General features: G+C 42.8%; 1 protein-coding gene across 1 annotated transcript in view; it reads left to right on the forward strand.

Annotated features, from left to right (window-relative positions):
• Positions 1–26371, forward strand: part of MTMR7 (myotubularin related protein 7) — a 148272-nt gene that overhangs the window by 95025 nt on the left and 26876 nt on the right. Inside the window, exons 6-7 of the mRNA XM_056114016.1 lie at positions 662–796; positions 11068–11200. Of these exons, the coding sequence (XP_055969991.1) occupies positions 662–796; positions 11068–11200 (268 nt within the window). The remainder of the gene's footprint in view (positions 1–661; positions 797–11067; positions 11201–26371) is intronic.

The raw sequence follows: 26371 nt of genomic DNA on the forward strand, positions 1-26371 counted from the left end.
CAGGGATTGAACCCAGGTTGTGCATGCAAGGCAGATGCCCCACCTGCTGTGGTATCGCTCTAGCCCCATTTTTTGGGGTCTCATTGTATCCTCATTTTGTTTTATTTATTTTTGGTGGCAGGTCACACCTAGTGGTATTCAGCGCTTATCCCTGGCTTTGTGCTCAGGGGTCACTGCTTTCAGTACTTGGATGTATGTGATGCCGGGACTGAACCCAACTTGGAGCGTTTGATCTCTGCCAAGCACCCTGTCTTCTGCATTATCTCTCCCACCCTGTTCTAGGAGATTTGAAGATTTAGGAGGTTGAGTGTTTATTTCCTTTTCTACCTTCAGCAGGAAAATAAAACAATGCCAGTGAAGAGGAAAATAGATGAGTTTAATGGAGATGGATGAATTTATGTTTCCTATATGGGATCCTTTCTCTACCTCCTTAATGCATCCCTGATTTTTCAGAGACTTTTGTGCACTATCTTGTATTTCTTTGACCTGAGTTAAGAATTAACATGTGGTGGAAGGCATTATTGTGAACAGGGCCTTGTGTGAGGTCGCATGGGGCAGTGTGAAGCCACAGGCTCTGTATTATAAAGAATCTAGAGAGTCCTGGGTATGGAGAGATGCTGCCCAGCCCTGACACAGGTGTTGCTCTGTCCTCTCCCTGCAGGCTTCCATCTGCCGGAGCAGCCAGCCCCTGTCTGGCTTCAGTGCCCGGTGCCTGGAGGATGAGCAGATGCTGCAGGCCATCAGGAAAGCCAATCCCGGAAGTGACTTCATCTACGTGGTTGACACTCGGCCAAAAGTAAGTATCATTGCCATTCTCATGCCGGTCATGCAGCTGAGTCAGGAGCTGGAGACAGGGCCAGGCCAAAGGGCTGGCCAGCCCCAGCCCAGGCTTCTTGGTCGGCTTGGGGAGCCTCCTCTTCCCACTCAGGGTGGAGCCGCCCTGCTCGGTAGCTGCTTGGGTATCTTTGATGTTTCAAGGGTGCTTTTGGTGTTTTCCAGCTTCTCAATTTGTGCACACACTGAATGGGGAAAATCGATTTGGGAGAACTCTCCTAAGCACACTTAATCTATAGTTGGTTTACTTTGAAATATCCTTTCCTGCACTTCAGTCTCGTGATTAAGTCAGTAGGCTACTTCAAATTAACCCCGTAGTCATCTGTGTCTGACTTGGATAGGTTGAGAAAAAATATAAGATCAAGTAAAAACTACATCAAAAAATTGTACTATGCTATTCTGTTTATGGAGGAAAAAACCCTAAACCCAACACAGAACAGTAGATACATTAGCTACATAGAAAAAAATAACTAGAAGGAAACAACCATTAATTAAAATTCCATGAAGAAGGATTTGGGAAAATAGTAAACTTTCTGCTTGTCCGTTGTTCGAAATAACATTTCACATTTACTCACGTCCTAGTGTGTGGACTTCATCTTCTGTTAAGAGAACCACTAGAAATTACAGATCTGGTCATCACGGAGGAAGCCAGCTTGAATTTATTCTTATCTCCCACTCAGGTTCCATTTTTTAAGGATCATTAAAGTTAGATTTGCTATAACTTCCAACTTCGTTCCTCAGAACCATTTCTTTCTTCGCTAATCAATAAATGATGTTCCCTGAGGGGTGTGTTACTGTAGACAGAGACAAAACAACCTACAAATATTTTGAATATGTAGGAGGAAATGGAGTGGGAGGGTGAAATGGTCTTTATTTGGTCTAATGATCTAATCAGTTTTGGCATTGTAATTTCTTCCTAATCATGAAAGCACATCTGGACCTCTAACTGCTGCGAGAAGGTCTATGTAGTTCTGCTCCCTTTGGCTATGGAAAAGTCTCCAAAGTATACTGAACAAGAGTGAGATACAGAAAATACATATAATATAAATTATAAAATATAATATAAAAACATAACTTTTGTAATGGTTATGTTAGAATATAATTATGTATCACCCTACATATTGGAAAAAGTTGGGGGTACCAAAGTAACTAAACACTTAACACTGTCTTTTTTCTTGTGGGATGATAGAGTTTTCTTTTATAGATAGAAATCTTTTATATCTGGAATGTTTAAACCATCATAAGGTTAAAAGAACACAAGGACTTTAAAATGTTGCATGTAGAGTCATCATATGACCCAGAAACTCCCCCTCTTAACTCAAGAGACATGAAAACAGATCTGCACAAAACCTTGTACATGTGTTTTTATTCATCATTAATAATAACTGGAGTATAGAAGCAATCAAATTGGGTGGATTAAGAAAATATATACATCTATTAGTTTGGAGGATCCTCCCAGGAGGGGAGATGCATGTCAAAAGTAGACTATGGACTGAACATGTTTGCCACTCAATGCCTCTTTTGCAGACCACAACACCCAAACGGAGAGAGAGAACACAGGGGATTGCCCTGCCACAGAGACAGGGGGGATGGGGGGATGGGGGTGGGAGGGATATTATCCATGGTGGTGGAAAATGGGCACTGGTGGAGGGATGGGTATCTGATCATTGTATAATTGAAACCAAAGCACAAAAAATTGTAAATCTACAACTTTAAAAAAAAATAAAATAAAATAAAGGGAAAAAAAAAGAAAATATATACATCTATTCAATGAAAAATTATTTAACTATAAAAATGCTAAAGTACTGGTATATTCTATATATAACATATAACTAATATAACATATAAATAGTACTAATATAACTAATATATAATATGGATGAACCTTGGAAATATTCATCTGAATATTGAATAAAAGAAGTCAGCTACAAAGGACCACATATTATTTATTTCCATTTATGTGACATCTCCAGATTAGACAAATCAAGAGTGGGGGGGAGGGAGAGGGAGGGGGAGAGAGAGAGAGAGAGAGAGAGAGAGAGAGAGAGAGAGAGAGAGAGAGAAAGGCAGACAGAAAAAATAAAGAAGTAAGTAGTGATTACTTAGAGCTAAGGGGATGGAAGGAAAAGCTGGGGGTTGGATAGGGGGTTTCTTTTTTGAATTTATTAAAATCTTCTAAAAATATGTTGTGATAATCACATAACTCAGTTTACCAAATTGATTGACTTGTATAGCCTGAGAATTATATGTCAGTGAAGCAATTTTTTAAAAAAAAAAGACATAAGGAAGTAACAGTACAGTAATGAACACAGATACTCAGCAGCCGAAGGCTTCTGTATGCATGGGCAATCTGAGAAATCACGAGAAACAGCTACAGTCTATTGCGCAGGCAGACGGGCTGCCCGTTTTCATTGCTCTTTGAACCTGGCGTCATCAGATGCTGTGATTCCTAGGCTGGATTACATCATTTTCTGCTTTCTTTGGGTAAGACTAGGGTCCTGTTCGTTTCCTTGACTTCAGAACAGCTTTGTCCCCTTCTGACGAGTGAGTGCGGAGTTCTTCTCAGAGGCTACTCACTGGCTGGCCCATAGAACAGATCACAGTCTGGGAGATTACATGTGAAAGACTCCCTTTTTTTTGTTTTTCTTTTTTTACAATTTTGTTTATTGAATCACCATGAGCTGAATTACAAAACTTCCGGGTGTAAGTCTCGGTCATACAATCAAACACTGGCCCCTTCACCAGTGCCCGTTTTCCACCACCAAAAGTTCCAGTATACCCCCCCATTCCACACCCTCCCCCTACTTGGGAGGAGATGATTTCCACATTACTCTCTCTCTCCACTTTGATTACATTCAATGTTTTTTTTAAATTATTATTAGTGAGACATCATGAGGTGCAGTTGGGTGGGAGGGATACTGGGACCCGTGGTGGTGGGAAATGGGCACTGGTAGAGGGATGGGTATTTGATCACTGTATAATTGAAACCCAGGCACAAGACTCCCTTCTTTTAAGATAAATTTTGAAAGCAGGGTACAGACCAACACTTCCAGTTGAAACAAAAAAGCTTCTCCCTTTAAAGAGTTTTAGCCTGAAATCCAGAAAAATATCGTTGGCTTTTCACTTTTGTTTTTCCCCCTCTGGACGCTGACACTTTGAGCCCTTCTTCCCTGCATCGATTACTGTCTTCCTCTTCGTGATTACGAAGTGAGTAAACGCTGGTAGTTCATCATTTCCTCACCATCTGAAATGACTATTTAGTAACCAACACGTCCTCTGTTTGTTAGACAAATACCCTTATGACACAAGAGGAAAAGAAAGGCAGGACAGACAGGGGCTTAACTGAATTAGAAAGTCTTTCCCTCACCTGTTTTCCCAGATTGAAGTAAGGGCAAGCAGAATCATCTATGAATTTATGGGCCAGTGGTCTAATGTACACTGTGTTATGTAAGCCTGCTAGGAAATGTGGCAGCTGTTGGGCCAGGCATATTCCAGATTTAATATAAATGAGTCCAGAGGATTTTGTTTGAAGAGTGTATTTAGCACTAAGTGTGTTTGCTCTCGGCGATAAGAAGTTTGATGCTGATCCATTAAAGAAAATTGGTGTCTCGTACAAGTCGTGCCCTCTTCTCCTGTGTACCCATGTGCACACACACTTCACCTGAGTTTTAAACTGTTTGCTTAGAGCTGTCACTCTTTGAAAGATCATTTCTGTTGATTTTTGCTCCCAAGTGTGTTTAGACTTCATTGGTAGCTAGGAGACTGAGTTCGTGTTTGCTTTAGGTGGTGGGCAAATGGGGTACTGCCCAGGTTTGCTCAGAGATTTAATCGAAAAGGAAAAGGAGGGAACTCCAGTTATTCCTGTCCTCTAAGCAGGGCCAGTCCAAGTCCCAGCTGTCACCTGTTCAGATGTAAGCCTTCTAAGTGGTTGACATCAGGGTCTTGAGACACAAGAACTATAAAAGTCTCCATGTGCTTTGGAGACCCATTGGAAAAATACTCTACCGAGGCCAAGTGCAGTGCTAGGATTTGGTGCACTTAGAAGAGAGGAGGGCAGGGTGAGAACGCCTGGACTGATGGCAAGATTTGCTGTGCAGGAGCCATGGATTTGAGCTTCAGCATGTCATACCCTCCCCAGCCCCGCCCTAGCCTATTCATAATAGCCCCATGAACCAGGAGTAGAAATGCTGGGTGTGAATTAAAACAGAATTAAAAAGATACGAAAAAATGTTGATACCGTTTTTGTAGAATGGTAGAATTGAGAGAACTAATTTTATCGCAATTTTTTTCCTGACTCGATCAGTAATTTGTTTGGAGATTTGGCTGAGCTTGTGACAATGCCTGGCATTTGTTTCATTCTTAGAATAATCATGTAAATTAAGAGTTAGGTGTTTTTATCATGGAGAAGGTCTTGGACTTACAGAAGCTAAGTAACTCACCTAGGGTCACAGAGCTCAGGCCAGAGCCCAGATTAAATTTCCAAGATTTATCAATGCTTTAGAGTCTGTTTTTTCTGGGTGGCCATGATGCTGTTTGCCAGAAATCTTCAGGAGATCCTAGTGCCTCCTGACAAGGCTCGGGAGAGTTGTCACCTCTGAGCACTACTATGATGCTGGGGACTAGTCACCAGCCCAGCCCCAGGCAGGTCCAGCTGTGAGCAGCTGCTTGAGCTGTGCTGTGATTGGCAGCGCCTTGGAGGACGTGTGGCTCAGTGTAGGAGAGGGCCTGGAAAGGTGACTTTGCCCTCTTCGATGCATTGTCTTTTGTCTTGGCTCCTTATCCAGAGATGGCTTTGTGGTCATAGCCTCTAATTTCACTTTATAAGAAAAAAATATTTTTTTAAAGTTGTGCAATAGGATGTCACGTGGATTTCTTTTTGTTTCTCTCTCAGGAGTTGGGGTGCTTTCTCGCTGAATCTTGTTTGTGGAGGAGGGGAGTGCAGTGATGATGGGGGTTGAAGGGTATATTCATTGTAAAGATTGGTGGTGCTTGAAAGAGTAGCATCTAGGGTTGTCTAGGGCTGTGGTGCATCTGTGCCCAGAACCACCAAAGCAGTGAATGAGGAAAAGCAGCCGTGGGCAGTGCACTAGGGGAAGTCTGCCCTGAATCTCTTAGGCAGTGATGGAGACATTTCTATGGGTTAGAAGACATGGGGGAAAGGGTCAGGCCTGAGGACCGAGTGATTGTGGGGAAAGAAGCCAACGTGCTTCTTCCGGTATGTTACCTTCTCCCCCCGAGCATCCACATCCAGCCCCCAGCAGGTGCTGCTTTTGGAACCCTGCCTTGCGGAGGGCAGTGTTGGTGAGAAGATGTTAACCAGAAGTTCAGCCACCCCTGATAGAGAACTGCAGTCTTGCTCTGCTTTCTCAAGAGGCATTTACCTCTCTCTGGACCCTAATTCTGCTCGTGCCCAGATCTCAGTTCACAGACAGAGCCTAGAGGAGGAATGTGGAAGAGTGTCCGAGCAGACCCATCAGTTCCCTGTACTGAGGGAAAGAGAATGTTGCCCCATATGGAGTTGGAATTTTTAATGGAACCGGAAGGAGATTGCCTATCTGAGCCTACTCTGACTGATGTTCGTTCTACCCAAGTTCTCCTTACAAGGTAGAAACAGATGATTGTGACCTAGTATAGTTGTGAAGATGGTCTTGGAAAGAAACAAACATCACTATATATACTGATTTTGGGTCACACCTGGCCATGCTTAGGGGTAAGTTGCTCCTGGCATCAGAAATTACTCCTGGCAGTGCTTGGGGAACCAAATGGGATATGAGAAATTGAATCTGGGTTGGCTGCTTACAAGGCAAACGGCCTACCTGCTATACTAACACTCCAGCCTAGAGCATCACCACCTTTATCCTATGTGTGTCCCAAGGTTCTTCATTTTACCAGAAGAGCAAGGGCTATGTGATATTCCCATGAAGATGCAGCTTGACCTTCCCAACCATGACTCTCATTTCGCAGCCACATCAGATGAGTCCTGTCCTTCAGGTCTAGAGTGTTCTCTGCTGAAACTTCAGACTCCAAGACTAAGAGAGGGACCAGGCTGACCTTTTTTGCTTGATACCAAGATCACATCTTGACTACATCTTGACTACATCTTTATGATGTTGATGTGCTCTGTGGATTAATTTAGGGTTTGGGGAAAAGCCTGCTTTCCCCCCAGTCATTATTAATTGTTTACCTCTTAATTTCTATGATTCAGTAATTGGTCTGACCTATCAGCCTTCCAAAGCTATACTGAGTCTCAGTGCTGTCCCAGTTTTTAGGCATTGGGGTGAGGCTCAAGCTGACGTCTGTACCTGTCCCATCACTGCCCCTTAAACTGTGAATACCTCTTTGTCTCCAGTCACTCCTTCTTCCAGTCACCGTCTCTGTAATAGACATAAAGTCAGGTAAAGCTTTTTAAAATGAAACCTCTCATTCCTTTGATTGTTCTGCACTGCTACAATGAAATCTTTAACTGCATCAGTTTAAAGAGACCCTAAGTACCTTCTAGTCCCCTTTCTTGCTCCTTATACTTTGCCTTGGCTTATATGCTCACTGATGCCCGTCGCTTGCTCTTTGTACCTCCCTCCCTTTTCTTCTTCACAGCTCTTTCTCGTTCTGGAATGTTCTCCCTTTCTTCTCCATTCTTCCAGGTGATTACAGTCCAACTCAAGTTTTCCTTCTTTATGAAGTGTCACTTCCCATCTCCTGGGCCACATAGACTTTGCCCCTGTTGGAACATTGACCGCTGTTTACTGTCTGTCACTGTCACTGTCCCTCAGCTCCTGCTGGTGTTAGTGGTCATTGTCCCTTATGAGTTGTGCCCTTCCCTTCCCCACAAGCTTATGGAACATCGTATTCCACTTTTGTTCCTTCCAATGGTCAGCAGAGTAGGTGTATATTAAGTCCTTTCTGAGAAATGGATGGGTTCTTTTTGTTGATTATTAAATAGCTGAGTGACCTTTGGTTAGAAAAGTATGCACTTTTCCCCAGCCCCTGTTTTTCCTTCTTGTTGTATTTCTTAAGCATAACGTGAACTTAGGATGCCATTACCTCCACTGTCTTATGTAGTTGATAATTTGGGAGAACTGAAATGAATAACCTTTTCTTTGGTTGTAAAGCAAGAAAGAGAAAGGGACTATATCAGACCTATGGATAGGTAGTATTCTGTTTCTCTAGGGATCCTGTTTCTGAATGTGTATGTGCATAGTGCTATCTGAATGTATAATATATGTATATAATACTGTTCATGATATATATATTATATAGGTAAGGTAAAGGTAAAGGCCCTCCCGTTGATCGTCGATTTGCTCGAGCGGGCCCAGTAACGTCTCCATTGGAGACTTTGTTGTTACTGTGTCTGGCATACTGAATACTCGGTAGCTTGCCGGGCTCTCCGAGAGGGGCGGAGGAATCGAACTCGGGTCGGCCATGTTGGCCGCGTGTAAGGCAAACGCCCTACCCGCTGTGCTATTGCTCCAGCGGGTATATATATTATATGTTTATATTAATTACAAAACTAATTTCTAATTTGAGGATCAACTTTGCTACATTATCACTATAGGTCATGTGAAATACGAAGAAACCTTGAGAAAGTACATTTCTATGGTAGATTAAATATTGCCACCTTCTGTTAGCTATGAGAAGTACCATTGGCTTTCAAGAGAACATCTTGTGTTCCTTTGCTTTCAAAGATAACTATCAGTAAATTTTTCTTTGTCAGTGGTAATCAACTATTTAAAAATGTGAGCAGAATTCTAATTCCAGATTTAAACAATAACGTCATTTTTTTTCATCAGACTGTTTTAAAAGGACACACACTGTATGTGTGTCCCTGGTATGCAATGAGTAGTCTTAACTTGAATTTTAAATATATAGAATAAATATAAAGGTTTATGTAATATAGAATAATCTCAAATATCCTAGTTTTTTTTAGAATTTTGGATAAACCAACAATTAGTTTAGAAAATAACTCTACAAGGCCAGCTATTCTGCAATCCAGGTTTCAAAAGAATAATGACTGTAGATAATTTTCTCTAGAAATGTGAACATTTAAAACTTGAGCAGTGATTTGACCTCTGTAACTCTGTTTTTCACTTTTGATACATTTTATTTCTGTTATTTAAATTATTAGTTCAATATATGTATATTTGGCAATAAAGAATATTGCAGTATCTAAAAATGTACTGAAAGTATTATTCCTTTGCACTCTCTATCCTTAATCAACTATGCATAAACATATATGTGCATCTCTCTCATTCTCTCTCTCTCTATAAAAGTTGGTGTGTTCTACAAAAATGACATGACTAACATTTTGTAGTTGCTTCTTTTCATTTTCAGGCCATTTCTAAGTCAGTCTCTAAATATATAAATGTTTATATTCTGAGGTAATTCGTAGTTCAGAGCCTGAATGAGCCATACTTTATTCAGTCATTGCCCATCTGGAAGAGTCATAGGTATTCCAGTTTTACGCTGATTAAAAAATGTTATAATCAACATTCTTGTATGTCCATCATTATGTATAGATATTTTTCATTATGTCAGATTCTCACAGGTAGAAGATCTGGGTCAAAGGTGTGTGTCTTTTAATTTACCTTTTAAATTTTTGCCATTGGAAGATTATTTCTTGTATGTATGTATGTATATATCTAAACTACAGAGCCATGGTAACTAGGACTACAATAATCACACTTAAAATTGTGCCTGTCAAGGAGGCAGTCTTGGGGGGGTTGGGGGAGGGAACCCAGGGACATTGGTGCAGGGAAGTTGACACTGGTGTGAATTGGTGTTGGAACATTGTATGCCTGAAACTCCATTATGAACAACTTTATAAATCACAGTGCCTTAATAAAAAATATATAAAATTAAATAAAAATAATTGTCACACACAAAAGCAAAATATTTCTTGATACCATCTCAGTATTTGGACCTTAAATGGGCATCTTTCTGGTGGTAAGTTCTGTGTGTATGTTCCCTGTCTGAGACTTACCAGCTGCCCCTTTGAGGGCAGAGGAAGAAAGTGCTCACTCCTTTTCAGATGTGGATTAGCTCCTTACCCTCAAAAAGCAAGAAGGGAGTACAAGTGTTAAAATGTCCATTCCAGAACTCTCTATATTTCTAAGTAAAGGCAGATTTGTCCTTCATTTTTGTGACACAGAATCAAGGCAGGAGTGTACATTTAATCATTCCTTCAGAACCTCTTATCATTTATTACTGTTTGCCTTAGGAAAACCCAACGTCTCATATGCAGCCTTACAATAATGAAAGTAGGTCTTTGAGTATGTCTTGGATTTGAGTGAGGTGTCCCAGGGAAATGTTTCTGGAGACTTTGCACCCACAGACCATGCCTGACTTTATTCACTGACTCTGATAGTTGATCAGATATCTACAGGACTCTTGGAAGCAGATTAGAGTGGCCCAACCATCTTTACTTGAGCATGCCCTTATTGGCATTAGATACTGGAAAATACTACCATGTGACTTACAAGACTAAACACTACCATTTATAAAATAAAGGCCCTCCCGTTGTTCATCAATTTGCTCGAGCGGGCCCAGTAATGTCTCCATCGTGAGACTTGTTGTTACTGTGTTTGGCATATCGAGTACGTCACGGGGAGCTTGCCAGGCTCTGCCGTGCGGGCAAGTAACTCTCAGTAGATTGCTGGGCTCTCCGAGAGGGGCGAAGGAATCGAACTCGGGTCGGCCATGTTGGCTGCGTGCAAGGCAAACGCCCTACCGTTGTGCTATCACTCCAGCTCACTACCAGTTATATTGATATTTATGTACCTGTTAAACTACAGGTTCTGCTTGGTGTTAAACTTAAGCAGCTTGACACTGTCACCAAACTACAGATTTTGTTTGATATCTCTGACATGAAGCTGTAAGAGACATCTCAAAAAGGATTCCTCCATAGAATGCTCTCTGGCTAAGAAAACGTTCCCCTCATTGGTGCTGGTAAAGAGAAACTCAGTTTGAATATCTAAAATGACGTCGCTCAGTACAGTGTTCCAGTGACTTAAAATTTGTTACCTTCAGGGGCTGGGACTGTGACTCAGCTGCAGGACACATACTTTGAATGTGTGAGGCCCTGGGTTCAAGTCCTGACACTGCAAACAAAACAAAACAAAACATGTAAATATTTCTGCATGTCACTTTTTAAAATGTTTTATGGCTCTCCATGAGATGTTTGATTGTTTCGTGTTCTGAATATAACTGGTGACTGTTCTGTTTTGCTGACCACTGTAGCTTAATGCAATGGCCAACCGGGCTGCAGGGAAAGGCTATGAAAATGAAGACAATTATTCCAATATCAAGTTTCAGTTTATCGGAATAGAGAACATCCATGTCATGAGGAACAGTCTGCAAAAAATGCTGGAAGGTAAACCCATTTCCTTACACACAGTCACCCCCACCCCTGTAACCCCCCATCTAATGCTAAATGGAATTCAGTAGCCTTTTGATTTCAAAATTATGGTTTGTTTGGTTTTGGGGTTTTTTTAAAACTATTTTTTATATAGGTGTGGTAATTTGGGGAATGTAACATATTGAATTGACTTTCAACATTAATAACCTTACTCATTTTTCATTATGTGCCTTTGTGGATTGTTTGTGTTACTTGGTGAGTGGCTGGGCCTTCCAGTGGTGCTAAGATAAAAGTGCACATATTGGGGCCGGAACGATAGTGCAGTGGGGAGGGCATTTGCCTTGCACGAGGCTGACCTAGGTTCAATCTCTGGCATCACATATGGTCCCCCAAGCACCACCAGGAATAACTTCTGAGTGCAGAGCCAGGAGTAACCCCAGAGCATCGCTGGTGTGACCCAAGAAGCAAAAAAAAAAAAGTGCACATATTTTTTCTGTCTTGTAATATAGTTTGATCAAGGCCACATTCAAGGCCACTTGCAGATAAACCTGCTCTACATTTCAATCGGTAGCAAATTGCTTTGTGTGGGTGACTGTTAGAAGGCAGGGTTCAGAGGCCCTGACCCTCATTCCTAAGCAGCAGCACCCATTGCGGTGCCCCCACATAAAAACCAGCCCTACAAAGCAGTGAGCACCTTAAGACACATGCATATTGACTCACAATAATAGTCATGGGGAGAGGAAATAAAAAAGTGGATTATGTCATATAGAAGACTTATTCATGAGACCAAACCTGATATAAGCAGATTATCAGAAATTCTGCATTTCAAGAAAAACTACTGCTTCCTTTATTGCTTACCCTTCTTGTGAATGTAGAGGATCATGGAGGGGTTGGCTCGTGGTCTGCCATCTCTGGTTGCAGGGTAACTGATGGGGTAAAGAAGGGCATCAAATATTTGCCTCTGTGTCTTGGTTATCTGGGAGCTTGATCTGAGTTGGAGTCCGGGAAATATGACTAAGGCTAGGGAAGAAGGGTTGTCCTCATAGGAAGTTGGAGTCCGGAATGGAGGAGGGACAAGCATGAACTGAGTTACATTCTTCTAGGGAGGCACATGTGTTTGATTTACTTAGGCAGTTCTTGCTTAATCAGAACAGGTAAAAGGTAAAGGCCCTCCCGTTGTTCATCGATTTGCTCGAGCGGGCCCAGTAACGTCTCCATTGGAGACTTTGTTGTTACTGTGTTTGGCATATCGAATACGTCATGGGGATCTTGCCAGGCTCTGCCGTGCGGGCGAGATACTCTCAGTAGCTTGCCGGGCTCTCCGAGAGGGGCGGAGGAATCGAACTCGGGTCGGCCATGTTGGCTGCGTGCAAGGCAAACGCCCTACCGCTGTGCTATCGCTCCTATAACAGTGGGGTTGGCAGTCTTGGGTTTCAAACAGGCCTAATTTTCTTTCTCTTTCCTCAATTGCCTGGTTGACAATGGTCACTAGAAACGCTGAACACTGAGTTAACTTCTTGAGATCTCTTTGATTTGCTATAAAATGAGTTGTTTGGAATGATTACTTCTTTGAGTCTTTCCAGTTTTGACAATGTGAATCTATAATTTAATGACTTTGGGTGTCAGCACCAACATTCAGTTTTGAATGGTTAGGACTTGTCCCTCTCCGATCTGAAAATGAAACAAAACCAAAAAACACATCACCAGAGTCATCTTACTTCCATAGGAAATGCGCCTTGTCCCAAGTCACAGTGACAATAGCCTGGACATGATGAGTTGAATTTCTTCAATTTCTGGAGATTATTGCGGGCAGTTTGGCAGTTCCTACTACAAAGCTGTGCTTTTTTTTTTTTTAGGTGATGAGAAAAGTTGGACTAGTTTGATAATAGTATAAAAAGGGCAGTCTGATTATAGTATGAAGAGTGTTCATCATGATCAGGGTCATTAAAAGCTATTTGGGTGGATTTATTTTATATCTTTGATATAGCCGTAAATTCATTAGCTCATACTTGGGAACCTAGATTTTCTTTTCTGCACAAAGTAGCTCCTTAAGAGTACTTGGAACTCACCAATCTGGCTTTAGTATTTCAGTTGGCATTTGTTTGATTCTTCTTCCCCCTGCATCTGTGGTCTGACTCACTTATTCTAAGACAAGCAAACTGATGGATCCTGGAGAGCAGCCTCTGTTGCATAAGGGATCCAGGTGCCTCTGCGCTCCAGTTCCAGCTCCATGTCAGTGCAATAAGCAAGGACAACTTTCTGGATGCTTTTCAGGGGCCTTGATCAATGTTTGACTATCTGTTTTCACCAAGTCAATTATAAACCTCCTGCATAGGCTCAGCTGATGCAGTGATGCAATCAGACCTCCCTTCGGAGGCTTTTCCCTCTTCAAACGGCTGGGCTGTCCTTGGCATCGGAGGAATGTGAAGGTTTGTATTGCTAGTCACTTCATAGAGAGGGGGCTAAAGCATTTCATTCACAAGCATTCCTTCCTTTACTTTCTGTACCACTGCTGTTAAGGGCATCAGGATAGACCCTGCATAACAGAGAAAAAAACCTGTGTGCATTCTGACTCCCAAAAGTCTCTGTAAGCAAGAGCTGCAGGATATTTCATCAGAGACTGAAATCTAGGACCAAGTTCACATCCTGTGTAGGTCCTTTAGATTTCATGTTAACATATATATATGTGTGTGTATGTGTATATATATATATATATATATATATATATATATTTCCTTGATTTGCTCGAGTGGACCCAGTAACGTCTCCGTCGTGAGACTTGTTTGGCATATTGAAGACATCACGGGGAGCTTGCCAGGCTCTGCCGTGCGGGCGAGATACTCTCGGTAGCTTGCCAGGCTCTCCAGGAGGGGCGGAGGAATCTCGGGTTGGCCATGTTGGCTGCTTGTAAGGCAAATGCCCTACTGTTGTGCTATCGCTCCAGCACAAAATCCCACTGTCACTGTCACTGTCCTCCCATTGTTCATCAGTTTGCTCGAGCGGGCCCAGTAACGTCTCCATTGGAGACTTTGTTGTTACTGTGTCTGGCATATCGAATACTCTCGGTAGCTTGCCGGGCTCTCCGAGAGGGGTGGAGGAATCGAACTCGGGTCGGCCATGTTGGCTGCGTGCAAGGCAAACGCCCTACCGCTGTGCTATTGCTCCAGCCCATGTATATGTGTGTGTGTGCATATTTATATTAGTTGTAGCTTTTATTTTTAATAATATAGGGTTTTAGAAATCATGGGAATATCTAAAGATTGATTAAATAATTTTGCTTGACCTTCTTTTTTTCCCCCCAAGTTTTATTTATTGAATCACTGTGGGAACAGTCACAAAGCCTTTCAATTTAAGTCTCAGTCGGTCATACAATGACCAAATACCCATCACTTCACCAGTGCACATTTTCCACCACTAAGAACCCTGGTATGCCCCCCCCCCCCGCCAACCACTCCTCGCCACCTGTGTGGCAGATTTCCACTTTACTCTCTCGCTCTGTGTAGATCACATTCAGTATTATGACAAAATACCCAGTATTATTATTTGGAATTTTCTCCCAACATTCAGACCTGCCAAAAAGACATCATTAGGTAATTTGTTTTCGATTGCTGATTATGAAGAGCATATGAGGTCGTGTGGCCACATTATCGGCCATGCGATTTTGGATTTCTGATATTTTAGTAATAAGCCTAGAGGGATTACTGCCAAAAACCCCTGGGTTCCGAGATTGTTTTGTGTGCCTCTGGGATCATGGTCGTTCAGGAGCCAGAGGAGGCATTTGTGGGTGGTAACCCAGGGCCTTGTAAGGGCAGGGAGCAGGGCCGATTCCATCCCCCATCCCCCGAGGCCCTGTGTGCTTCATCAGTGCAGCCCAATACCTGGCTGTCTATTAGGCTCCAAAAGATGGAGGCCACCATACCGTGACCGCAAGGGGGGACAGGTGGAGGGACAAATTCTCTTCCCCTCCCAGGGTGGCATAGCACCGTAGTTAAATGCACAGGCCAGATATGTTTTGGTTGGCCATTATATTTTGCTCAAATTTTCCCACCACCATTCAAGCCTGCCTCCCAGGGACAGACGCTAGATCGTTTCTTTCCATTGCTCACTTTGCATATCAGGAAATGTCACGCTTATGCGGCTGTGAGGTTCGGAAGAATAGTCTGGCGCCCACATACAGGAGACATGTTTGTAGAAGCTCATGGTCACCGGGATTCCATCTGGAGAAGGCGGGGAGACCCCATCTGGGACCTCGCGGTGATATCAGCTCAGGATGGGGCCCGGAGAATTCTCCGGGAGTTGTGGAGCTCGCTGGCCAGTTTTCTGTGCTGCTGTGTGCTGAAAGATGGTGCTGGGGGCGGGTTGTGGGCGTGACTTTCGGGATCTGGGACCGACTGGGAGCCGGGGCGGAACTGCCAGGCCTGGCATCCCCATGCGGTTTGGAAAAATATCTGGTGCCCGCATACGGGAGTCATGCTTGTAGAAGCTCATGGTCGCCTGGAAAGGCGGCTGCTTCACCTTCTTGATTGAAATTTTTTAGATCTATTACAAAGAACCAATGTGAAGACCAGACATAGTCACATAGATGATGTGTTAAATGTAAGTGCAAATGTTCGTTAAGAAATTGTACATGTATTCTGATTCACTCTAAATTAAGCCATACTTACGAAGAACATCTAGGACAGAAAATCCAGAAGGTAATTAGATTAGCATGGAAAGAAGAATAGGTGAAGTTTTCTAATCATCTTCTTTATTTGCAAAATATTCTCTATGATTGGTATATTATGTAAAATATGGACACTTACTACCTTTTAGTTTCTGTGGGTCAGGAGGCTGGCCTTGTTGCTTGTGTCAGTGGACACTCGGAGACCTGCTGCTCTGCCCATAATACAGGGTCGCCATCAGTGTGTTCAGTCTGTTGCTTTTAAATCCAGAAGCTTGGTTGGGGAAATCTCTGCTTCCAGGTTTATTCTTGTTGGTAGAGTTCACCTGAGACACTACATTTCATTGGTGTTGTCTGGTTGCCAGCTTTAAGTTTTAGATGCTGCTTCGAGATCTCTGCTATGTGACTCTCTCTAGATGCCTTTACAGTGCAGCCAGTAATTTCTCCCAGACTGGTAGCAGCACCTCCTTTCTGTTACATGGGCTGGTACATTACATTTTGTAATAAAGGAATTTCATGAAGCACATCTTGGGACAGAGTGATTGTACAGCAGGTAGGGTGCTTTCCTTGCATTCAGCCTGCCTGGGTTTCATCCCTTGTACCCCAAATGTTCCTCCGAGCCAGGAGTGATCCCTGAACAAAGAGCCAGGAGTAAGCCCTGAGTGTCACTGGGTACCCAAATGGGAGGGGGAAGAGCATATCTTTTCTTGCCTGTATCACATAACAAAGTGGACCTGAGCAGATACTTTTTAAAAAAATTTTTTTTAAAGATTTTAATTTTTTTATTGATTCACCCTGAGGTACAGTCACAAAGCTTGCATGTTTGAGCTTCGATCATACAGTCATCAAATACCCATCCCTTCACCAGTGCACGTTTTCCATCACCAAATTCCCCAGTATCCCCCACCCCCACCTATTCTACTCCTTCTCCTGCCTGTGTGTCATACAATTTGCACAATACTCTCTCTCTCTATTTTAGTTACCTTTGATATTTCAAGACCAGTCCCACCACCACTCAAAACCTGCCAAAAAGGCAATGGTAGACAATATGTTTTGTATTGCTTGTTATGATATAATATAATGTTGTGCGGCTATGAGAGCGGCCACATGCTCTAGGAATTCTAAAATTTTAATAATTAGGGTCTGAAGAGATTGCTGCAGCAAGTTGCTTGGGTCCGAGATTCGTTTGTGTGTCTCTGGATCATAGCCGTGTGGGAGCTTAAATAGATGGTGGCCAGATCTGGAATTATCTCAGCATCCCATCGGGGCGGGGGGAAGGAGAAGGACCCACTCCTCCCCTGTCCCATGAGGTCTGGCATTTGCCTTAACTGCCACTAGTACCTGGAGTTTGTCGTTGACTTTTAGAAAATGGTGGCCTCTGGTCTGAGCAGATATTTTTAATTATACATAGCATAGTGATCCTCCTTGATTCATATTGATATTGACAAGCTCAAAGACACCTACCTCATAGTAATGATAATACAAGATGTATTGAATGATTGCTCTGTACTGGACACTTTGGGTTTGCTTTTATGCCACATCCAGTGATGTGCAGAGAATATTCCCACCTCTGCTCAGGCCTTACTCAAGCCTTCTGAGGTGTTTGGAGAACATGTGATAACTGGGCCTCCTGCATGTGAAGCATGCACTTGGTTCATTGAGCACTCTCTGTCTCTGTCTCTGTCTCTCTCTCTCTCTCTCTCTCTCTCTCTCTCTCTCTCTCTCTCTCTCTCTCTCCTGTATACTGGGCACTTTCCACACTTAAAAAGAATTTCATGATACCAAGGATCAAATCCGTTGCCTCAGAAGCAAGGCAGGGCACATGGTCTACAACTATGCTACATCCCTGACCCCTATTTTGATTTTTTTTTAAAGATACTTTTACTCATGTAATTGTCATTTAACCACACTGTCACTCTTCTTAAATATTCTCACTTTATAGAGAAGGGAATTGAGGTGCAAAGGCTGAGAAATTTGTGTAAGCTCATATCGTGAGTGGTAGAGCCTCGATTTCTACCGCAATAATGTGAATCCAGATTACTACATTCTTAGCCATTCTTAGAGGCTTTACTTAATCCTTTAGCCTGTAAGTGCCCTGCCTAAGAGTCTGAAAATTGAGGTTTGGGTTCTTGCCTTAGTCTCCGTGTAAACTTGAGCAAGCCTTCTTTCCTGCATCAGTAAACAATATAGATGATATATTACCTCTTTCTTCTTCATAGTCTTATTAAAAAGAGTCTGTGCAAACAAATAAAGTGCTTTTGTATGTAAAGTGCTTTCTCCTTTCTATTGAGAAGGAATAATGTCCTTTATAGTAAGCACTGATGGGCCAGAGGCCGTGGGGGGGCTAAGATGTATGCCTTCCGGGTAGCAAACTCCAATTTTTGACCTTTTGGGCATTGCAAGGTGCAGTCTTGGAGGCTCTTGAGAGCTGATTGGTGAGGACCTGGATGCCCCCAAGCACTGTAGGACCGGAGCAGCACTGCATCCGTCATATCGAATCCTGCATCCTATTGGTTGAGAATTAGTGGGAGGGGCCCTGGGTCTTCTGAGCATCCCTTGGAAAGCCTGTCCCTATCACTCCACACCCTCCGCCCCCAAAGAAAAGTAAGTACCAAACACAATGAGTACAGTAACGGAATGGAGGTGAATTCAGTCTGCCAGCCAAGTATTTGATAGATCCCAAGCCTTCTTATCGGTTCTTCATTCAGGACCTGCGGGTAGGCAGTGCCCTTTCGGAGGCCTGGAAATGTTGGCTTCTGATAATGTCCATATCTACTAGTACAAGTCCATCAAAAAAAAATTTGATAAGCCACATGTTAGACCTTGATTAGCCACGTGTTTGACGTTGAGGGCATTTTTGTTTTTCAGCAAATACTTTTACCAAGAAACAAATCTCAGTTTGATAACAGATCAGAAGATGGGGGGGAGGGGCTTTGCCCCCAGGAAGATAAGCTCAGTGTCTGTCAGTTTGGAAACACTGCAGTGATCTGCAGTGAACTGCTGCTTGAAAGGGACTAAGCAGATTCCATTTAAAAGACATATAATGTCATTCTGTTAGCAACATATTGATAACAAGCAATATAAAATAAATTACTGAGGGCCTACTATGGGGTTAGGCTTCAGGGGTGGTTGGGAGAATTGGAGACCAGGGTGGAGGGAAGGGGTGATGGTGGTGAGGTTGATGACCGTAACATTCAACATTTGAATAACTTTGTAAATCACAGTGTTGATATAAAGTGAAGAAGAAAAATTTACATATGTAGGCCTTAACTATTTCACATGGAATCCACAATATATTGACACAGAATTGCTTTAAAAGTTTTATTAATGACAAATGAGCATGACTATTACCATAATGAGACCTAAATGTAAAATAAAAGTTAATGTAATATACTTTAGATTCCAGAGTTGAAAACTTATATATGTAAATGAGAACAGGTATTTTATTCTGTTTTAATTTTCATACAGTAATCACAAAATGGCTCTTATGGATTTATTTTCTGATCATTTTATTTGCAGTTTCTCAAAGTTTTGTTGGGATATAAAGTAAATTTGTTATGTGCCTAAGGGGCTGGTTGGTATTGGGAGGGAAAATGGGAATATTGTGGAGGGAAAGTCACACTGGTGGTGTTCAAACACTAAATACATGAAACAACTGTATAATGAACAACTTTGTAAAACGCAATGTTTTTAAATAAAAATTAATTTAGGGGCTGGAGCGATAGCACAGCGGGTAGGGTGTTTGCCTTGCATGCAGCCAACATGGCCAACCCGGGTTCGATTCCCAGCATCCCATATGGTCCCCCGAGCACTGCTGGGAGTAACTCCTGAGTGCATGGGCCAGGAGTAACCCCTGAGCATCACTGGGTATGACCCAAAAAGCAAAGCCAAAAAAAAATTAATTTAAAAGAAAAAAAAGACTAAAATGAACTTAGCATGCCTCAGATCATAACCCACCCCGCACCCCCCCTTTTTTTGGCATACTCTGTAACTGTGGGCAATGACTAGGGAAAACATTTTGTGACAAAATCACATAGTCTCAGAGATCATGGCTGCTCTGTGGTTCTCCGTAAAGCCTCTGAAACCTGATTATTTCGAACATTAGGTGTAGAAAGGCTGGTTGGAAGCAGAAAACTTCCGGTCCATCATGGGAGGCACCTCTGTGATGCCTGTTTCCAGCATCCAGTTTGGGCTCTGAGCCTCTTGCCAAGTTTTTTTCGATGCACCAAGGCCTCAAAGGCAACAATCCTGAACTCACCCAGCTGCAAGGTCGCTGTGAATGAGTTCTCTCTGTTTAGAGTTAAGGTTATGGCCAAATGTTCTTCTTGTCTGACACTTTCTTCTTCACCTTATATCTTTATGGGGTCATGGCTCTTTCAGCTTTGAAAAATAAGGAGGAATTTAACTCTTTTTACACCTTTCAAATTTAAGTTTTCGCTTAAATAATATTTCCTGTTGCATTGCTGATAGGTTTATATTATGAAATTTTACCAGGAATGGCCAATAAAAGTCTTGAAAGGTTCATCCTTTTTTTACCATTAGTTTTTCAGATTCCTAACTTATTAAATAAGCTTGATTAATAAGACATGGCTTGAACACTGCTTGCTGTCAAATGGTAGCAACATGGAATGGGATTTCCACATAAGAAACCCAGATGTTCTGGTCAGGCAGAACTAGATGGCCTCACACCGCAGTAATAGTCGTAAGGCCTTTTAATGTACGTTCTGCTAAGCCAGCACTTCTAGCCTTTCAGTCACTAGTTACCATTTCACGGCCTGCTGAGGAAAAAATGGTTCCTATTCTATGACACTGTAGGAGGACGAAGAATGCAGTTGCTAGAGTACTGTGTGGTGTCAGGTCATCTGGGTCTGTGTTTTTCAACCAGGGTTTGTAGGGCCTCCTTAGTCCCCTCCATGATCTTCTCACGAGGCCACAAATGAATCGCATAAATGGGGGCCCATGGCAGGAGACTAAGGGGCCAACTGGTTGGACAAAGGGAATATAGAAGGGAAGGAAGGTCAAAAGGGAAGAGTCAGAAAAAGTTAAAAATTGGTTGAGAATAGTCAGGAAAGGGTTGAGAAACACCAATCTAGATAATACTCTATACTAGAGAGGTGAAAGAACATGACCCTCTGGGCATATGTGCTAGGGGACAGGATTCTCCATCAAGTATTTACTGCCTGTGTAACCGTGAAAGATTTACTCAACCTTCCTAAACCACATTTTTCAGTCTGAAATGTGGGAGGAAATAAGACCTTACGTAGTAGGTAATGAATGTAGAGAACCAGGTCCAGGACCTACTTTGAGCAAATACAGAATAAATTGTATTTATCAGTTATCAGCTACATATTCATCCTTCAGTTACTAAGAATTTTCTTTATCTCAGTCATTGAGTAAAAATACACGCTTCACTCGTTAATGAGAAATCAAATCATTTCTGATACAGAGCAGGTGTAGAGCAGAAACGCTGATAGAGAGCAGAAATGATGGCAGAAAGAAAAGATGCTGCTTCTTCCTGAAGGCTGGCCCTGAGAAAGTCAGATGTTTTTTGGGCGGAGCAGCAGGGGGCGGGGAGGGGGGGAGGCTTGGGCCACACCTGAGGTGCATAGGTCTCACTCTTGACTCTGTGTTTAGGGATCACTGTTAGGGTACTTATGATTGAATCAGACTCAGCTGCGTGCATGGCAAGAGCCTTAATATGTTAACACAGGAGCTGCAATCTCTGTTAATTAAGTAGTATCCAGGTGTGACCCACCTTGTTACATTGTGGCATTAATATGTACCTGTCTCTGTGGCTGGTAATTGATGGTTTTAACTGGACGTCAAAGCCAAAGACTGTCTCTGGGTAATGTTTGCAATGTAAATGTCAAGGGGAAAAGTGAGTTCATGAGACAGTGACAGCCATTTCTGTCCTAATTTGGCTATATTTTAATGTTCACTGAGATAATTGGAAGGTTAAAAAATTTCACCCTCAAAATTATTTTGTATTTTATCTGTTGGCTCACTTGAGGCTAACTCAGACATTTATGAAAGAAGTGCTTGTTGAAGGAACTATCTCCCATGAAATTAAAGGTAGAGAAGACTGACATTTGAGACAAAGATGAATTGTTTTTCATTAGACTGTACATGGTCTTTCTTCAGGCAGTTCAGTATTTGCTTGCCAATGACAACATGGTTTTGGTTTTGATGGGAATGTGGTCCTGGCAGCTTTCCCAGCTGGTATAATGAACGTGAATGAATCCCCACTCCTAAGTCCCCTCCTGTACATTTTGCTTACTTTGCCACTTCTAGAAGTTATTCTCTGCCAGCATCTTAATCTTATATACATTTGGTGAGCTGCTCTCCAGCACTTACAACTGTTTTATCCACCCAGGTTTCTCAACCCCTCATCCACCACGCCCCCCCCCACCCCCACCAGCTTTCAGTCTAGACGTCTCTGTTTTCCTTTGCATGAAATTGCCTATTTAACCTTTATTAGTCCTTAAGCTCTACCTTCTTTTCAGTTCCCATTCATCTTGCTCAGTGTGTATACAAGTCTCAGTCATTTTCTGCAGTGAACATAAGACGAAAATTAGAGTCAAGGGAGCTAGGTTCCTATTATAATCTACTTTGCTAGCAGGTTCCATTCCTGCTCTTCCGATTGAGACATTGACTTATCGCAGATGAAAGGTTGTTGTGATTGTGCTTGGAGAGAAAAGCATCAGTCCACTAGCCTTACTTACGGTCGATGGGCACCTGGAATTTTTAATTTAATGCTGACACGTTGTTTACATACTGATTAGTACTCACATCTTGCTGATCTCAACATATAAAAGCTTAAAATAGCACATATTGCCATCAGCTAATGTGAATTCATTTTTAGACACAATTCACATGCAAAACTAATAACAGTAAAGCATTATTCTGTTGTGAGCCAGCTCTTTGATTTTCTTTAAGTCGATGTTAATTAACCTTACTGAAATGTGTGTACATAGCTTTATATATACACATTTCTTAGTATCTAGACACATGCATAAGCTTTGCATGTGTGTGTGTGTATATATATATATATATATATATATATATATATATATATATGTATAGTCTCAACTCACGCAAGGCTAATCCAGGCCGGTTGCACCCTATATTTTTTTATTATCAGCACATTCCTTTTTTAAGGCATTTTTTTGAGCGGGACTTAAAGTTCCTCTGAGCCATCTTCCAGGCCCTCATCAGCCCATAATTTAAAAGAAATCAAGGCTATACAAAAATGACTTTCATGACATTATTAATTGTGTAGAGATTCCAGGAAATTTCATCAGAAAAAAGTTGGAATTGTTGTAAAGACTGGTTTTGAATCTTCTTCCTACTCTTTGCAGAAGTTCAAATATGCAGATCTCTGTAGTTAATGTCACAGTGTCTATCTTGAGTTTGCATGTATAGAGAAGAGTACACCACTTAACATTAACACACTGAGTGTAACTTTCTGCATAGCTCAGAAGTGTATTCTCCACAGCCTTGGTGGGCTATAGGAGAGGGGGACTTTGAGCAAGTGTAACAGACCTTTTCCACTTATAGGCCAGAATCAAATCCTCTCGGGACAGTTACAGTTGCTAGGATTTTTAGGGAGAATGACTGTTGTCATCTTACCATTTCACTGGGCGTAGCTTCTTGGTTCTGTAAGGGAAAGGGACAAATCAAACACCAGCACAATTCAGACGGTAATTAAGAGTGGGCTATGTTTCTGGAAAGCAGTATGGACGATTCTCAAAAAATTAGAAATTGAGCTCCCATTTGACCCAGCGATACCACTCCTGGGAATATATCCCAGAGAGGCAAAAAAGTATAGTCGAAGTGACATCTGCAATTGTCTGTTCATTGCAGCACTCTTTACAATAGCCAGAAACTGGAAGAAACCTGAATGCCCAAGAACAGATGACTGGTTAAAGAAACTTTGGTACATCTACACAATGGAGTACTATGTAGCTGTTAGAAAAGATGAAGTCATGAATTTTACATACAAGTGGTACCACATGGAAAGTATCATGCTAAGTGAAATGAGTCAGAAAGAGAGGGATAGACATAGAAAGATTGCATTCATCTGGGGAACATAAAGTAACAAAAGAGGAGACTAACACCCAAGAGCGACTGAGATTAGTACCAGGAATTTTGCTCCATGGCTTGGAGGCCAGCCACACATGCTAGGGGAAAAGGGAGCTCAGATAGAGAAGGGAGCACCAAATAAAGGAAGTTGGGAGGATCCTCCCAAGGATGGGAGAAGCATGCTGAATGTAGACTATAGACCAAATATGATTGTCACTCAACGCCTCTTTTGCAAACCACAACACCCAAAAGGAGAGAGAGAACAGAGGGGAATGCCCTGCCACAGAGGCAGGGTGAGATGGGAGGGATGGGGGTGGGAGGGATATTATCCATGGTAGTGGAAAATGGGCACTGGTGGAGGGATGGGTATTTGATCATTGTATAATCGAAACCCAAGCACAAAAAATTGTAAATCTACAACTGTACCTCATGGTGTTTCACTAAAAAAAAAAAGAAAAAAAAAGTGGGCTATGGACGTTTCAGCTTCAGAAAGACCCTTTCTGTAGGAATCAAATGAAGGCCTTCTCTACGTCCCCCCCCCTCCGCCCCCCGCAGCAATTGTGTAGAAAGAGATGCAATGAGAGTAGCAGATAAGGGAAATCATCTGCGACCTATTTTCTCCAAAGAAAATAACAAATTCGCTGGATCTACAATTTTGTCTTTATCCCCCCCCCGCAAAAAAAATATAGATTATTATTTGCAAAGAAGGCTGGGTAGGGAAAGGGAGAAAACCTTGGGTCGTTGGTGGAGGGTTTTGGAGTTGGAATGTCGAATCACTGAAACTGTTATTAACAGCTTTGCCAATCATGGTACTTAAATAAAATCAGCAAAACAAAAACAAAAATGTTGTTGATCCCTGCTTATAGAAGTTTATACGCCCTGTTATGTAAAATAAATATTAGGCGCAGTCTGGTTATTAACTGCTGGTTAGTAAGTTCAGTTCTCTCTGATCCGTGGCATGTCTCTGAGGACAGCTGAAATGAATTTTATTCAGTAAGATGATTTGTAAATATTGGTTTGGGTTTGGCAACAGTGACCAAAATCGGTATTTCTGCCTTTTCCTCAATTTATTAAACAAACCAGCCAGTTTTATATTTAAAACTTGAGGCACTTAATTGTCTTAGTCTTAAGTAGCCTTCCATCTGTCCATGAGGATTATTCCTCTGCAAAGATGGTTTAGTTTTCTTTTTTTGTTGGGGAGGGGGGTCATACTCTGGGTTACTTCTGGCTCAGTGCTCAGGGGTCATTCCATTCCCAAAGAGGGCCGAGGATCGAATCTAGGTGCAAGCCAAAAGCTTTAGATGTGGTACCAAGTCTCCAGCCTGAAGATGTTTGCTTTTAAATAGACCTCTTTATGCCTATAGCATTTGTAGCATCGAGTGGTATATAGGCTATACCAGTTCTGTGTATGGCATTTGGGGGTGGGCGGTCACCTCTCAGCTGTCACCTGCTTGCATACCGAAGAGCTGATTTTAACAGGGGCTGTCTAAAGGATGTTGAAGACATCAACAGCCGTTTGCAGCATAAAGACAAAGGCGCTGACTTGGCCAGGCCAGGAGCCTCGCCCCCTGAGGCGTGTACCCGAGGAAGATACGGAGGGAACGGAAACAATCTCTCTTGCAGGACAAGTAGGGTCTTGGGGCGTCTGGCACCCAGCCGCTTCAGGTTAGCAGGAAAACCTGCCGTCTTTTATTTTTAAACGCGCTGTCGTTTCCAGGCCTCCTAGGAAGAGGAGGTGAAAAGGATCATTGGTTCTGGGGCTGAGCTGCAGCACGTGGACGCCAAGATCTTGCTCGGGCGCCCCGGGGACTTGGGGAAATAAAGGAGATGCCAACTGCCCCGCAGCCCAGCAATAGCAAGCACAGTCTTTTGACCCGATGCGCGGGAAACCAAAACAGCCGTTCGCCAGCGCTTATCTGTAGGTTTGGAGAAATCCGCCGAGCGCCAAGGCTCTGCGTGTTGGAATGTGTGTTTTTAAGGATTAAGTTGAACACGTTGGGTCACTGCCTGGCTTAGACGAGCAGCCCGAGCTGCGGGGGCCCTGGGCCGGGAAGCTGGCCAGGGCGGCAGGAACGGAGCGCCCCAAGCAGGGCCAAGCCCGCCGCGCGCAGGGCCCGGGCAGTACTGCAGCTGCGCCGCTGACGCCCTGGGGCAAGGCCTGGTCAGTGGAACCAGTGCAGGGGTTTGGCTCCCGCCGGCCAGGTCCACCCAGCTCGGTGGAATCCTGCCTCCTGGTTGATGGAATCAGCAGATCTCCAGAACTGCTTCCCGAGACTGAGTGGCCCGCTCCCCAGTGTCCCTGTGCCAGGCTGTGCCAAGCTCCCTTCTCCATCCCCAGCCAGCCTTCCCTCACCTCACCCACACCCTCCCGCTAGGGGTGATGCGTGATCTCAGGGTGCGTGAGAGGGTTCAGCGTTTTTCGAACTGGAGGCCGTGTCCCCGTG

Source organism: Sorex fumeus, unplaced genomic scaffold (genome assembly GCF_029834395.1).
Source record: "Sorex fumeus unplaced genomic scaffold, SorFum_2.1 ptg000024l, whole genome shotgun sequence".
Taxonomy (NCBI): Eukaryota; Metazoa; Chordata; class Mammalia; order Eulipotyphla; family Soricidae; genus Sorex; species Sorex fumeus.